Source organism: Staurois parvus, unplaced genomic scaffold (genome assembly GCF_062004578.1).
Source record: "Staurois parvus isolate SC_StPar_1 unplaced genomic scaffold, SC_StPar_1.0 ptg000287l, whole genome shotgun sequence".
Classification (NCBI taxonomy): Eukaryota; Metazoa; Chordata; class Amphibia; order Anura; family Ranidae; genus Staurois; species Staurois parvus.
In genome coordinates this window covers 24626260-24642755 of record NW_028318083.1, presented here as the reverse complement: position 1 = coordinate 24642755, position 16496 = coordinate 24626260, and the positions used below count along the sequence as shown (strand labels likewise).

The following is a 16496-nucleotide window of genomic DNA, read 5'->3' as shown; positions in this document are numbered from 1 at the left end:
ACAGAAACAGAAAAACTTGTTTGTTTTTTTTCAAAATATTCAGGCTTTTTTTGTTAATTTAGCAAAAAAAAAAAACCCCAGTGGTGATTAAATACCACCAAAAGAAAGCTCTAGTTGTGTGAACAAAATGATAAAAATTTAGTTTGGGTACAGTGTTGCATGACTGCGCAATTGTCATTCAAAGTGTGAGAGCGCTGAAAAATGAAAATTGGCCTGGGCAGGAAGGGGGTAAAAGTGCCCTGTATGGAAATGGTTAAGGTAAGTTTCACATAATGGGTTAGTATGCGAAGTATACTAGCACATTATACTATGTATATTGTATCTATATGTATATTGTAGCACATTGTCTTGCAGGATTATTTTTTTCTTTAAAAAGGTCACGGTCTACTACCGCTTTAAGTTTTCCCTTTTTTTGGCTCACTACCGATTTTCAATTTGTGCCCATTAACTAGACGAAAAATGAATGAACTGTCCAAATGATGGATTTTTGAACAATTTTTGTCTAGTGTACGGGCACCATTAGACTTCTGGACTTGGTTGTTGTTATAGTGTAGCTTTTTTCTGCAGATGGCGGCTTATGCTTGCAGTACACTGTGGTATCCTCCCACTCCCTCTTCCAGCATGTCATTGGTCTCCCACCTCTGTCTCACCTTAAGCCTGGGTTCACATCTATGCGGTGCTGTATATCGCATGTGATTCGCACAGGAACCGCACCGCATTCCTGTGAAAATCACATGCGATTTGCGTGCAGTGCGATTGAAGCCATACATTTTGTATGGCTCTAATCGCACCGCGCTCGCACCAAAAACGTGCAGGACCTTTTTTTTGGTCCGTACTAGAATGGGATTGCATGGGTATTCACACCTATGCGATCCAATTGTGCACATAGCAATGCGTTTTGCTGACCACTTTCAGGGTCTTGTTAACTTAATATACACAGTGGGTCGCATGAACGGGGTGCGATTCTGATGCGGTGCGAAATTCGCACAGTAAACGCTGCAAATTCCGCACCGCATCCATGTGAACCAGAGCTTAGAGATGTGCTGTTTCCCTTCCTTTCTTGAATACAGTCTCACACAACATCTTTGTACTGCTTACTGGGACCCAGCTTGCAAAGAGCACCAGCTGCTGACTTTTTTATCCACTTCCAGTCCAGACACTTTTACCCCTTTCCTGACCAGGGCAATTTTCAGCTTTCAGCGCTATCACACTTTGAATGACAATTGCGCGGTCATGCAACACTGTACCTATATTAATTTTTTACCATTTTTTTGAGACAGATAAAACTTTATTTTGGTGGTATTTATTCACCCCTGGGATTTTTATTATTTTGCTATGTAAATGAAAATGTCCGAAAATTTTGAAAAAAAGTGTTTTTCTTATAAAATTTTGCAAATAAATAATATTTCATCATAAATCTTGGCCAAAGTTTATTCTGTTATCTTTTTAGTAAAACAAAATAAGCCAAATTAGTTTATAACCAAAAATTATAATTTTTAAACTTTTTTTTGCATTTGTTTTTAATATTATTATTTATTTTATTTTTTATTTTTTTACATACTGTCACCCTAGCAGTACAGTGTCACCATGGTGACACTGTACTACTTTTGGGAGGTGATGAAGATTTTTTTTTTTTTTTTACACTGATTGCTTTTACACCCATATAGGATGTAAAAGCAATCATTTCTCCTTTCTCTCTGTCTGCATTCTTGCAGCCATTGAGAACTACAGAGTGAGCTGTGATTGGTCACAGCTTGCCACATGGTACAAGGCTGTTGTGAATAGCCTTGTACCATGTGACCTCTGTGATCATTCACAGATTTCACACGTAGTAAGCAATGATGTCAGAAGTGACATCTTGCTTACTACTTTGCATGTGATCACTGATTGGCCAATCAGTGATCGCATGATCGGGACCTCGTACAGAGGTCCCGTCCGACGATTGGTGTTTCACTGTGTCCAGAGGACACAGCAGGCACCAGATCGCGGTGCTGCACGCTCCTAGGGAGCACGCACAAGCAGGGTGCGGGGAGGCCGCATATAAACGACCACCCGACCCTGCACTGCCACCGTCCGGCCATTTATATACAATGGCCGGTCGGGAAGTGGTTAAGGATGCTGCTGCTGTATGAATTCTGTCCTCTAGCTGGAGTGTGGCATCCTCAAGAGTTCTAAACCTGTCCTTTTTTACTCTTTTTTTTTTTTTGTAATTTTGTCACTGCCAGTCCTTGACACATGATTGGAACCTCACACAGAGGTCCCGTCCAGTGATCGGTGTTCCGCTGTGTCCGGAGGGAGCACGCACAGAACGAAAATGCGGGCGCCATTTATGAATGGCAACCCGCTCCTGTACTGCTCCTGCTTAAGTGGTTAAAAGGGGCTGGCAGAGGGGTTCCAAGTGGATTGATAATTAAGATTAATAGATAAGATTGATAGTTAATTTTGGATAGATAAATGAATGATTATACAGAGAGGTTAAAGTGTTACTAAACCCACAACAGTAAAATCAATCTATATGCAGTAAAGCATGCTTGTTATACTCACTGTGAAAACTAAGGGATTAATCCTCTGAATTGTGTAAAAAGGATGTTTGATCCTGTCTTCTCTAATCCTCTCCTTCTTCTACTGTCCCTAATCCATCTGCTGATAGAGCAGAGCCTTGGGGGAAAGCTGCACATGCTCAGTTTTGTGTGTATTGCCAGACAATTCTTTTTTTCTTGGGAGAGTGCATGTGATCAGCACAGGGCCAATCAGTGCTCTCCACAGAGAGGGTCGGGGATCCTGCAGCGTCATTGGACAATCAGGGGAGAATGAAAACTCCTCCTATAAACTTTAACCAGTGCACTGCTGGACACTGATAGAAGTCACAAGACTGCTCTAACTGCTGATTAGAAAAGATATTTAACAGTTTATATTTACTAAAATAATTGCATTTCCATGTTCTGTGTACTGTGGGAGACCAGTTATAATGAATGCAGGGTCCTGGGTTTAGTAACACATTAAGGATAGATGGAAAACCTAAGGAGAGTTGGTCATAGCTATAATTTTCTTTGCAACTACTGGTTGTGGCTGCTCTTGCAGCAAGCCAGCAATGAAGTGCTCAGACAATTTATCTGGATCTTGTCTTAGCCAGTTTCAAAGGTTCTGATAGGATTAGTGGAAGAAGAAGAAAAAAATGCATCAACAATGCCAGTTTTTTTTTCTGACCATAAAAATACAGTATTTTGGAGCTACTACTTCTGGCAGTCAAATCACCTGAACAATTATTTTTTAAACATTAGGGTGCTCTGTTGGCTGTATGCCTCTTAAAAACATGCTGGTTCCAAATGGCAATGTAGAAGAGGTTTAAGGCATCCTTCAAACCTGTTATTTGAAACGTTTGTACATTTTACGTCACCCTCAAAACCACATGAACAGAACCTTTCGCACATTGTATTTTTTTTTCTTTTTGCCATTGCAGAGACTGCCTGTGGCAGTGCCCACCAACCAATGCTTTATTTACAAAAGTTTGCCAATTAGCCCTAAAAATAGCCAGAATCTGCAAATAGTACCCCGTTCACCCCAATAGACCTCAATTGGCTACGTTTGGTTGTTAGAAGATTCAATGAACTCTCTGTGAATCAAGAGTGTGCAGATCTGCCATCATCACCTATTTTGTTGGCCAGTTACTACCATGTGCATTTGCTTCAGAAAACCAATTTTGTAACGTTTTTCAACTTTATCATTACAAAAAGATCTGCATAAATAAAAGGGAACTATGAAAAACAAATAAACAGTTCTCAGTATTAGTGAAGCTACAAGTGCATACATGCAGTGGCGTCACAAGGGGGGTGACACCATCACAGGGGGTGACACCAAAATGAAAAGAAAATTTGTTAGAGCAGACATAGCTTTCTCTCTCAAGTCTGTTTACTGTGCAGGATGCCAGCAGAGCTTCTGGGCTTGAGCTTCCCCCCCACCAGCCCCGCACTCAGAGCCGGCCGCAGTGAACTACCGTATACAGGCAGGAGAAGTGACAGCGGTGGAGAGGAGAGAGCAGGGAGGAGATGCAGGCTTCTCTGTGATCTCCCTCCTCCTGTCATACAGCGATCCTCCATACAGAAGGTTACATTGGATTGCTCTTAGATTGGTCGGTACATGGCTTTATTACCCGTCCCCATCTCCTTCAAAGACTGCTCAACTCCTGGAAACATGGATGGGGGCAGGTAATCAAGCCGTGTACCAACGATCTAAGAGCAATCCTATGTAACCTGCTGTATGGAGGATCGCTTTTATGACAGGAGGTGGAGATCACAGAGAACCTGCATCTCCTCACTACTCTTGTAGCCAGTGACGTCACTAGGGGAATGCGTGCCCCACTGGGTGACACCATCTCAAAGGGTTACACCAAATAAAATGTTAAATGTATTTCATCAAAAAATAAAAAATCTGTGAAGAGTTTTAACGAAAATGAGAAGATTGTTATGAATGTCAAGTCGAACCAAAATTATCTCGTAACTGTTGTCTGGAGGGGTGACTGCGCGTGTTACCGCACCGGGTGACACTAACCCTAGTGACGCTTCTGCGTGAATGTAATATCCTTGCATTGTAATAGCATCGTTAAAGTGTGTGATTACAATCCATTTGTTGGGTTTTTGCTGCACTTAACATGCTAACATTTTAAACAGATGAAAAATACTTTGCTAGTGTGAATGAGTGCTCACAGTATGTAAATACATACATTTATATTGTTTACAGTAGATACCTGCTAATAGAAGTCAAGTGCTTCAAACGGCACTGTAAGCTAATTGCAGATGTGACTTCAGTAAACAGGCATTGGCATTAACAGTACAATATTAACAATAAAGATAAACAAAAAATAAAACAATATATTTTTTTTGCTGTGCATTGGGCATACAGTATGTCCTCATTTAATATACCAGGACATATGCCTGCAGTGCTGTACCTTAGTGTTAAAGTAAATTGTCCACTTGTGTCCCAGTGATTACTGCCTTTTTAATTGCACCCATTTACTCCTGTGTTCCCATTGACCCGTTTAATCCTGTGCTCCCATTGACCCGTTTAACCCTGTGCTCCCATTGACCCGTTTAATCCTGTGCTCCCATTGACCCATTTACTACTGTGCTCCCATTGACCCATTTACTACTGTGCTCCCATTGCCCCATTTACTACTGTGCTCCCATTGACCCATTTACTACTGTGCTCCCATTGACCCATTTACTCCCGTGCTCCCATTGCCCCATTTACTACTGTGCTCCCATTGACCCATTTACTCCTGTGTTCCCATTGACCCATTTACTACTGTGCTCCCATTGACCCATTTACTACTGTGCTCCCATTGACCCATTTACTACTGTGCTCCCATTGACCCATTTACTCCTGTGCTCCCATTGACCCATTTACTACTGTGCTCCCATTGACCCATTTGCTCCTGTGTTCCCATTGACCCATTTACTACTGTGCTCCCATTGACCCATTTACTACTGTGCTCCCATTGACCCATTTACTCCTGTGCTCCCATTGACCCATTTACTACTGTGCTTCCATTGACCCATTTACTCCTGTGTTCCCATTGACCCATTTACTACTGTGCTCCCATTGACCCATTTACTACTGTGCTCCCATTGACCCATTTACTACTGTGCTCCCATTGACCCATTTATTACTGTGCTCCCATTGACCCATTTACTACTGTGCTCCCATTGACCCATTTACTCCTGTGCTCCCATTGACCCATTTACTCCTGTGCTCCCATTGACCCATTTACTGCTGTGTTCCCATTGACCCATTTACTACTGTGCTCCCATTGACCCATTTACTACTGTGCTCCCATTGACCCATTTACTCCTGTGCTCCCATTGACCCATTTACTACTGTGCTCCCATTGACCCATTTACTCCTGTGTTCCCATTGACCCATTTACTACTGTGCTCCCATTGACCCATTTACTACTGTGTTCCCACTGACCCATTTACTCCTGTGTTCCCATTGACCCATTTACTACTGTGCTCCCATTGACCCATTTACTACTGTGCTCCCATTGACCCATTTACTACTGTGCTCCCATTGACCCATTTACTACTGTGCTCCCATTGACCAATTTACCACTGTGCTCCCATTGACCCATTTACTCCTGTGCTCCCATTGACCCATTTACTCCTGTCCTCCCATTGACCCATTTACTCCTGTCCTCCCATTGACCCATTTACTCCTGTGCTCCCATTGACCCATTACTCCTGTCTTCCCATTGACCCATTTATTCTTAATCTCCTTAATGGGGGCACAAACAGCAATAAAAACTGACAAGGGTTCTAATTCCTCTCCACGCTATCCAAAACTAAAAAAAAAGGTTTGCCTATAGTTATACATTAGGGTAAAAAACAGCCCACTAGATGTTTCCCCTCCCCCGAAACACTTACCTGACACCTGTCTCGATCCAGCACTGTCTCTGCTGGCAGCACCACTCTCCTCTCTGGATTCAAAGGCTTCACTGAGAGCAGGAGGAGCCATTGACTACTGCTGCTGTCAGTCAAATCCCATGAAGCGTGAGTTGGGGGGTGTGGCTGAGCTTTGCTGTCTGTCTAAGGACACACACAGCCTGGCTTGAGTGCGCGGCTGGCTATGGGGGCACTCGGAAAAGAGGAGGAGCTGAGAGCACCATTGGTGCGGAGGTAAGGGGCCTCTCTGTGCAATATCATTGCCCAGAGCAGGTAAGTATAACCTCTTTATCATCACTTTAACCTCTTGGTGCCGGCAGTAAGCAAATTTGCAGCCTCTCGGCGGGTGATACCACATATTTGTATGCCAGATGTAAACATGCATGTGCCAAGAACGAGCCCTGCGAGCTCCTGGCATAGCTACCGGAAAGCTCCCAATCACTACTTGTAATTGGGAGCGTTCCAGTCATGTGACCGCCAATCATGGCAATCACAAAACCATAAACCCCACCTCCCGGCATCAGAAACCCCTTAAAGAGCTGGAAGGCACTGCCCCGAGGGGTTAAGCAGCCTTGCTCTGTCTCAAATGTCACTGTATGCAAAACAGACTGGGGCCCAGCCTGTATGGACTGTATGGCAATTTGCTGACTCGATAAGATCCACATGCAGTGTCAGCCTACCCAGATGTAGATTACAATGTAATTTATTCTGGTTATCATTACAAGGGATGCTTTCCTGGGTTATTGTTGCAAGTGAAAATACTTTTTGGTGTCATTAGCTTCCTAACTGTAAAAGACCTTTTAACAAGCAAGAATAAACTAGAAACTTAAAGTAGGGCAGTAGAGGCTAGGGTGTCAACTAAAGGCTGAACTAATGACAAGCTAAAAGGTAAAACAGGAGAATACCAAAACATAATCACATAAATAAAACATACTATTGTGGTAGCACACCCCTATCAATTCATGTGAAGTATAACTTTAACATTCTAACTATGCATATATCTATACAGTACCTTACGAAGGCACAAATAAACAAATACACAGTAAAATCAGTCAAAATATTTTTTACATAAAAACTACAAATGTACCTAAGTCTGATAACACCCCTCCGCAAACACTGCAATGTAGAACTTGGAGAGGTAGGGTTAGCATTCTGAGACATTTTGGCTTTGTTAAAATGTTTATTAGTGTCAGTCAGCACTGTATATACTGTACATGCTTACAAGAGAGCTGAGCATAGGTATGACACCATTGGTGTGTCACTGCTTCTTCACTGTCCAGTTACAGGATGGGCTGGGTTCCAAAAAAAAGTTGTATTGGCTAGCCGCAGTATAATCTACAAAGAGGCTTAGGGCATGGCTGTGCTGTCTGGCAGGGGTACTTGGATCCCAAAACTGCCTGAACACTATTACAATTCATTTTGCAAGAAAAGTAATTCACGTATGATTTTCTGATTGTATTCAACTGTCTGTCTGGAGTTCATCTTTAAACATTTGCTGTTTCTATCATGTTTTTGTCATGTTTTTCATGAGCAAAGCATGTCAATGGGAAAGGATATTAGATAAGTACAATTTCAGGAAAGCATAAATTCACATTTTGGTGTTTAATTATTGTGTTTTAATTTGTGGTCCTACGTAACAAATATGTTCACTGTAAGTCCTCATGCACACTGGGTGTTTTGATAACGCTGGTAACGTTAGCTGTATAAAGTCACACCGCTTTTATTGTTTGCGGTTTTTCATTTTTCATTAGTGTTTAGCGGCGTTTTGCCACAATTAGCGGTGTTTTCCTGCATTTGCAGTTTTAGTGGGTTTTTTTACTTTTGAAAAGTCCAAATCCTCTGGTTTTCGGCATTTTACTGCATTTTGCCACGTTTTTCAGCATTAGAGCATTTTTTGCAGCTAAATAACTCCTCTAGAAACCCACTAGTCCTGTTTTTTTTTTCCAGCCAAAAACGTCCCTGCCAAAAAAACGTTGATTACAGTCTATGTGTACATGGACATATAGGATAACATGCTGGGGGGTTTACTAGCTGTAGAAAAAAATGTCAAAAGTCAAAAACAGCCGCTGTAAAAATGTCCAGTGTGCATAAATGTCACTGATGTCTTTGCTTTCAAATGAACTAGCTGGTTTATCTATTTATAAATCTATTTCCATTTATATCCCTATAATAGGGTTCTGTTTTTCACCAATTTTCATAGAATATATCTCACAGAGATGAGTCATTTACCGGAAATTTTATATATATATATATATATATATATATATATAGATATATATATATATATATATATATATATATATCTATCTCCTGTTGTAAACTCAACAGTCTGTGAAAAATGATGACTGATTATAATTATCGGTAGACTTTTTAGAGCTTAAACTGTTTTCATCTTACAGATATATATAAATATCTAGATTTTCAAGATTCAAATGTCTAAACGTATTTTTAAACATAGTGAGGTGATGTTAACTGTCCACCCTTTTAGCTTTCATAAATTCTCTGCACATTAGCTGAAATGTCAAGCCAGTCAGAACCGTGGAGACACCTTCACTATAGAAATGACAGAGAAGTGGGGCCCCTCCCAAGAAAAAGTGGGGCCCCTAGAGCCGCTAAGATCCCCTCTACAGAAAAGCCCATCCATTGCTGAAAACTTTTCTACCAGGGCGACAGCTGCAGCCATCATCCTGGTACAACCACTTCAACCTTTCAACCTCAAGACATACCAGTAGGTCCTGAAGGGTGGAAGTAATTAAATCAGACATTAGACTCAATTTATGAAGTTTTAAAGTGTCTGTAAACCCTCACCTTGTAAAACAACCCATACAGTTTAAAAAAGAAATGAAAGGCAAAACATCTGTGTATAGATATAAAAATAATTATAAATACCCATTTTCCCTTTTTTTTTTTTTAGAAGTGATCACATTCCCTCTGTTCTCAGCTGCATAGGGAACTGGGGGAGAAAAAGCAGCAGCACATTGAGCTTCTCAGTGAATGGCTGTGCAAGGGGGGGCATGTCAGGATAAGTTTGATCATTGGAGGAGATCACACTGATTTCCCAGCACAGCTAGATAACTGACCACACTGTGATCTCCTGCTTAGTGAAGTCAGTTTTTAGTTACTTCAGCTACGGAAGGTTTTACCCCTTTTATGACCTGGCCATTTTTTGCTATTTAGCACTGTGCTATTTTAACTGGTAATTGTGCGGTCAAGAAACACTGTACTCAAACGAAAATTATATCATTTTGTTTCACACAAACAGAGCATTCTTTTGGTGGTATTTGATCACCACTAGGTTTTTATTTTTTATTGTATAAACGAAAAAAGACCGAACATTTTCAAGAAAATATTTTTTACTTTCTGCTATAAAACATATTCAATAAAAACAAAATCTAAATTTCTTCATAAATATGTATTCTGCTGCATTTATTCTGTTTGGTTAAAAAAAATCCCTATAAATGTATATTGATTGGTTTGCATGAAAGTTATTTTATTTTATTTTATTTTATACTACTAATGGCAGTGATCAGCATCTTATAGTGGGACTGTGATAGTGCAGCGGGCAGTCTGACAGTAACTGACACTTGGTGGGAACTGACTGACACTGACATCACCAGTTACACTAAGACAGTGATCAGTGATAATACTATACACGGTCACTGTACTAATGGCACTGGCTGGGAAGGGGTTAACATCTCGGGGTAATCAATGGGTTAAGTGTGAGCCTAATGAGTGTTAATGTACGTATTATGTGCTGATTTTTACTAAAAATATCTTTGTTCTTTCTGCCTGCTTTGTTCCCTCTGTACAGAGCCCTGTGTTGATTGTCAACACAGGGCTCTGGGCTGTGATTGGACACAGCTGATCAGCAGGTCCTGCTGACAAACTCCCTCTGTGTGCAATCACAGCAAGAGACAGTGGGTGGGGGCACACTTTGCTCTGTACCCAGCGGCGTACAGGTACGTTGTTATGCCTGTATGGGCTGCCCGTCCACAGTACATTGCGGGTGGGCGGCCCTTAAATTGTCACTAAATCCAAGACCCTGCACTCACTATATCTGGTCTCACTCAGTAAACACAACATGGAAGTGCAATTATTTTAGTAAATATAAACTGCTAAATACCTTTTCTCATCAGCAGTTAGAGTAGCCTTGTGACTTCTATCAGCACATGTTAAAGCTTGTAGAAGGAGTTTTAATTTTGCTCTAGGCAAATGCAGAACCCCTGACCTCTGTCTGGACAGTGCTGATTGGCCCTGTGCTGATCGCATGCACTCTCCCAAGAAAAAAAAAAAACCTCTTTATCAATTCACACCAAACTGAGCATGTGCACAGTAACTTCACACAATATGTCTTATCAGGGGATAAAAAGGGGACACTGGGAGAAGGGGAGGATCAGAGAAAACAGGATAAAACAGCCTTTTTACACAATGCAGAGGATTAACTCCTTAGGTCCCACAGTGAGTTTAACAAGAGGAGGACACTGGAAGAAGGGGAGGATCAGAGAAGTCAGGATAAAAACAACCTTTTTATACAATGCAGAGGAATAACCTATTAGGTTCCACAGTGAGTATAACAAGAGGGGGACACTGGATAAGGGGAGGATCAGAGAAGTCAGGATAAAAAGAACCTTTTTACACAATGCAGAGGATTAACCCCTTAGGTTCCACAGTGAGTATAACAAGAGGGGGACACTGGAAGAAGGGGAGGATCAGAGAAGTCAGGATAAAAACAACCTTTTTATACAATGCAGAGGATTAACCCCTTAGGTTCTGCAGTGAGTATAACAAGCAAGGTTCATTGCACTTAATTGAACAAGCTGAGGTTAGAAGCCGTTTAGCTACCGTGCAGACAAAAAAAATGGAAGCTGATTGGTTTCTATGCAGTGCTGCACCAGATTTTGCACTCTCCAGTTTTAGTAAAAAACAAAAAAGGAAATCTATTGAGCCATAAAAACTAACATAATAAACTTTACTGCATATACTGACTGCTTTTACTGTTGTGGGTTTAGTAACATTTTAAGTGATTATTAGGAAAGCAGAAGGACTGGCAGGAACACCAGGGATTTCATACAAAGGAAGCAACATAAAGGATACTATTTCATACAAGTACATGGTACAGCTAGTACATACAGTATCAGGAATATGAAATGTTGGGTTTACATATTTTGTAACATTCAGGATAAAGATCTCCATCTTCATTTCAGCTGTTTGATCAAATTTTTCAAATCTCATTGTTTTCAGCTGAAAATAACTGTCACTTATTCTTAAATAAGTATCCTCATCCTGGTGTTAAAGCTTTGTGAGTTGAGCCTTAAAGTGATATTACATTCAGAGTACCAACTTACCATAGATCATCCTCTTTTACCACATAACAATGATAAATGCATATATAACAGCTACAAATTGCCCCAAATTACTTGTTGAACAGTTCATAGTGAAATCTCTCGATCAGTCCCCACCGCACACTGAGATCTGGGGGAGGAGCCAGAAAGTAGAAAGTCTTTCCCGCCTGCCTACATAGCGCCGGTTAGTGATGTTGCAGTCACGTGTTAGATAAAAAATATTACGTATAAACAGTGACTAAAAAAAGGACACATAAACAGCGCTATGTCAAAACACAATGTCCAATTGATATAAAGTGATTAAAGAAAGAAAAAAACTTCTGCCGTTTCTTGAGCGTGGGGATATAGGCTGGTTTCATCCTATATATTTAAAAAATATGTGCCAAAAGACTGGCAGCGAGGCTATCTGAAGGAACTGCTGCCAATCACAATGTATAAACACAAACCCCAGGTGGGTCAGCTAGCAGGGAGAAGAGAAATCTGTCAATCATCCCTTCTAGATCTTCCCCGCTTGATGACGCAGTTGTGATGATGTGCGCAGAGGGTGGGAGGCAGGAAGGACACCTGCGTTTTCGTGCTGGGGCCACCCCTAAGTCTGATGCAGGTAGTCACGTGGGGCAACTCTCAGATGAAAGGGAAAAATGATTGGAATCCACTGGTAGAGCTAAATCCACTGATGGAGTATGTGCAATGGAGGTGGCAACGGTACAGCCAGAGAAGCGGCTTCTATCTCAATGCTAGCAAAGAGGAAAGACGTGAACAATTCTAAGTTTGTAATAAATGGTACAATACCTGATTTCAAAGCTAATTACACTTAGGAAATGTTTGACTTTAATGACACTTTAGAGCTGATTCATGCTTGTGCGGATTGAAGTTCAGGTTTCACAGCTAATTGACAAAGTAGTTGTTCAGCGGTTCAGGTCCAGTTTACATCAGGTTCAGGACAGGATCAGGTCAGGATTTTATCCAGTTCACACATGTCAGGTTTACATCATGTTCAGGACAAGATTAAGTCAGGATTTTATCCTGTTCACACATGTCAGGTTTACATCAGGTTCAGGATTTTTTATACTGTTCACATGTCAGGTTTACATCAGGTTCAGGCAGGATCAAGTCAGGATTTTATCTTGTTCACACGTCAGGTTTACATCAGGTCCAGGACAGGATCAGGTCAAGAGTTTATCCAGTTCACACATGTCAGGTTTACATCATGTTCAGGACAAGATTAAGTCAGGATTTTATCCTGTTCACACATGTCAGGTTTACATCATGTTCAGGATTTTTTATACTGTTCACATGTCAGGTTTACATCAGGTTCAGGCAGGATCAAGTCAGGATTTTATCTTGTTCACACGTCAGGTTTACATCAGGTCCAGGACAGGATCAGGTCAGGATTTTATCCTGTTCACACATTAGGTTTACATCAGATTCAGGACATTATCAGGTCAGGATTCTATCCTGTTCACACATGTCAGGTTTACATCAGGTTCAGGCCAAGATCATGTCAGGAGTTTATCCTGTTAACACATGTCAGGTTTACATCAGGTTCAGGACATTATCAGGTCAGGATTTTATCCAGTTCACACATATCAAGTTTACATCAGGTTTAGGACAGGATCAGGTCAGGATTTTTTCCTGTTCACACATGTCAAGTTTACATCAGTTTCAGGAGAGGATCAGGTCAGGATTTTATCCTGTTCTCACATGTCAGGTTTACATCAGGTTCAGAACAGGATCAGGTCAGGAGTTTATTCTGTTCACACATGTCAGGTTTACATCAGGTTCAGGACAGGATCAGGTCAAGAGTTTATCCTGTTCACACATGTCAGGTTTACATCAGGTCCAGGACAGGATCAGGTCAGGATGTTATCCTGTTCACACATGTCAGGTTTACACCAGGTTCAGGACAGGATCAGATCAGGAGTTTATCCTGTTCACACATGTCAGGTTTACATCAGGTTCAGGACAGGATCAGGTCAGGACCGCAATGCTCAGAAATCGTACAGGACTCTTTTTCAATCCTCACTGAATCCTCACTGCCAGTGCACCAGACACATGTGAACAGGCACCATAGGAAGCAATGTTATTTCACATGTCATGCAATTGGATGCGGTTCAAATCACATCCAAACCGACACTCAAAGTTGAAGTTCACCTTTTCCAGACAAAAAAAAAGCCATGCAGTCAAGGGCCCCCGGTAGCTAATAAAGATCTGTGCAGCTTTCTAAAATGTTCATTAATTTTATTATCATACCTGTAGGCCAACTGACCCACCCCAGAAGCCTGGTCGAAAAACACCAAGTTAGCAATACCCTTGTCCTGGCTTATTCTTCCTGTAATGCTGTGAATGAGCATCCAATGGTTTCCAAATCTTAGCAACAAGGCAAGACATGGGGATTACTAACTGGGAGATGTGAGCCAGGCTTCTGGGGTGGTAGCGGGGGCCAAAATAGCCTACAGGTATGACAATAAAATGAATGAACATTTTACAAAGCTGCACAGTTTATTCATGCCTACGTGACTGATGTTTATTGGAAAATATTAACTGAAAGCTAAATCTTCTATTTTGGCAACAAGAGTTTGGTTACCTATAGAGTTCATTTACAGTTCTTACATTCTTTGGGGCTCAGAAAACCAATTGCATAGAAACTAGCCACTGGAAACTATTGACACATTTTGCACTCAGGTAACTGATAGAACTCTTGGAAGAAACCCAGAGACTGCCATTTCTTTCTTCACTTTCTGAAAATGCTAGTTGGCAGCTCTTTGCAACAGTGAAATGGAATAGGTATTCATATCAGGAGTTCTTACTTTGCCATGATTTCACCTGACCCATGCTAAGAGCCCATGCACACTTGTACGACTTGCCATGTGACTTTGGGGTCCAAATGTTTCCCAATGAGTACTATTCAAATCTGTGTGACTTCAAGTCGCAGAGACTTAGAAGTAGTCCCTGCACTACTTTGGTATGACTTTTGATGTGACTTTAGTCCAGTGAATGTAAAGTTGGATCAAAGTCACAATGAAAATTGGTGTGAAGGGAGCCTTATTCTGCATCAGTGGCTCAAACTACAAAAGCAGTAGAAGGATATTAAAGTAGCATTTTTGAAAGGTCAATAATGGCAATATATATTTTGTCAGTACTCTAGGCAGACACCTAAACCCAAGCTGACAGCTTGGGCAGAATTGTTTCTCCTTTGTGTCTACTTGCTATTTAATTCCTCATCATTGACATTTATCTTTCAGAGATGTGGTATTGGGTTTTCCTATGGGCCCTCTTCTCCTCTCTCTTTGTCCATGGAGCAGCGGGAGTTCTGATGTTTGTCATGCTACAGAGACACAAGCAGGGGAGACTAATATCTGTGGTCCTGGTCAGCATTGGGTTCCTGGCTTCTGTCACCGGAGCAATGATAACTAGTAAGTGATTTTTTATTGCCATTATTTCAAATAAAAACTGATGCTCAAGAGATTCTAACATATTTTACAGATTTATATAAAAAAATTCGAAAGCCTGCCTGCACTCCTTATTTAAATGAAAGTTAGGCCTTTCTTAATGCAAAAATTGTATTCTAATGCTAATCTTAAGGGCTCATGTACACGGGATGTTTGGAAAACCCTTCTGTACAATGGAAACTGACTGCTGGAAAACATAGGTAAAAAAACGTCAGTTTAGCTGCATTTGCATACCGCATTTATGCACGTTTGCGTTTAGAAGCGTTTTTAAAAGATAACCTCAAGATTTTCCCAAATGCCTAGAATGCACTGAAAAATTGTAAAACATTTCAGACATTTTGAGAGGAATAGAGAGAGCAGAAGCAGAGAGAGCAGTATGTGTTGAGATAACCTGTCTTTTTTGGTTGTATTCACTATGGATCCCATCATGAGCATAATGCAGCACGTTCTACCATTTTTTCCTTCACGTGAAACCTGGAACTGACTGCGCTGGTGTATTAGGCCCATTTGAATACATGGAAAACGCTTTGCATGCATTTCTGATGATGAAAAAAGGCTCTGGACAGCATCTGGATATGGAACAGTTAAAAAACGCTTCTAAACACAAATGCTTATAAATGTGGTTAACCGCATTTACAAGCGTTTGGCGTTTGAAACACAAGTAAAATCTACTCCTAAACGCAAGTTTGGTGCGTTAAAAAAAAACGACTGTAAACTCAACTGCCTGTAAACGACTGTAAACAACATAGTGTACATGGACACATAGGAAAACATTAGGGAGCATTCAGGGGCTGCTAAAAAAAAAACGCTGAACAGCTGCTGAACGTCAGTTTAGGAGCTGCAGTGTACATGAGCCCCAATACTGTGTATTTGTGTGTGAAACTGTACTGGACAAATACCATCCAATGCCTGACCTCTCTCTTCCACCAAACACATAACATTAGCCATAGCAGACCGTACATTTTCAGGGCCCAAGAGTACCGTGAAATAAATTGATTACTCCAGGCAGTCAAGCATTGAAACATTGTAAGTACAAAATCGCACACTATAAGGAATATTTATTATTAACCACTTCTATACTGGCCACTTTCACCCCCAATTTTCAGACTTCAGCGCTGTCACACTTTAAATGACAATTATGCATGCAACACTCTACCCTAATGAACTTTTTATAATTTTTTTTCACAAAAATAGAGCTTTCTTTTGGTGGTTTTTAATCACCACTGGGTTTTTTTTTTAATTTTTTGCTAAATAAATGAAAAGAG

The 16496-nt window shown here is 40.9% G+C and overlaps 1 protein-coding gene across 1 annotated transcript in view; it reads left to right on the top strand.

Annotated features, from left to right (window-relative positions):
• Positions 1 to 16496, top strand: part of TMEM170B (transmembrane protein 170B) — a 76925-nt gene that overhangs the window by 24380 nt on the left and 36049 nt on the right. The window contains exon 2 of the mRNA XM_089682323.1: positions 15025 to 15195. Coding sequence (XP_089538449.1) covers positions 15025 to 15195 — 171 coding nt within the window. The remainder of the gene's footprint in view (positions 1 to 15024; positions 15196 to 16496) is intronic.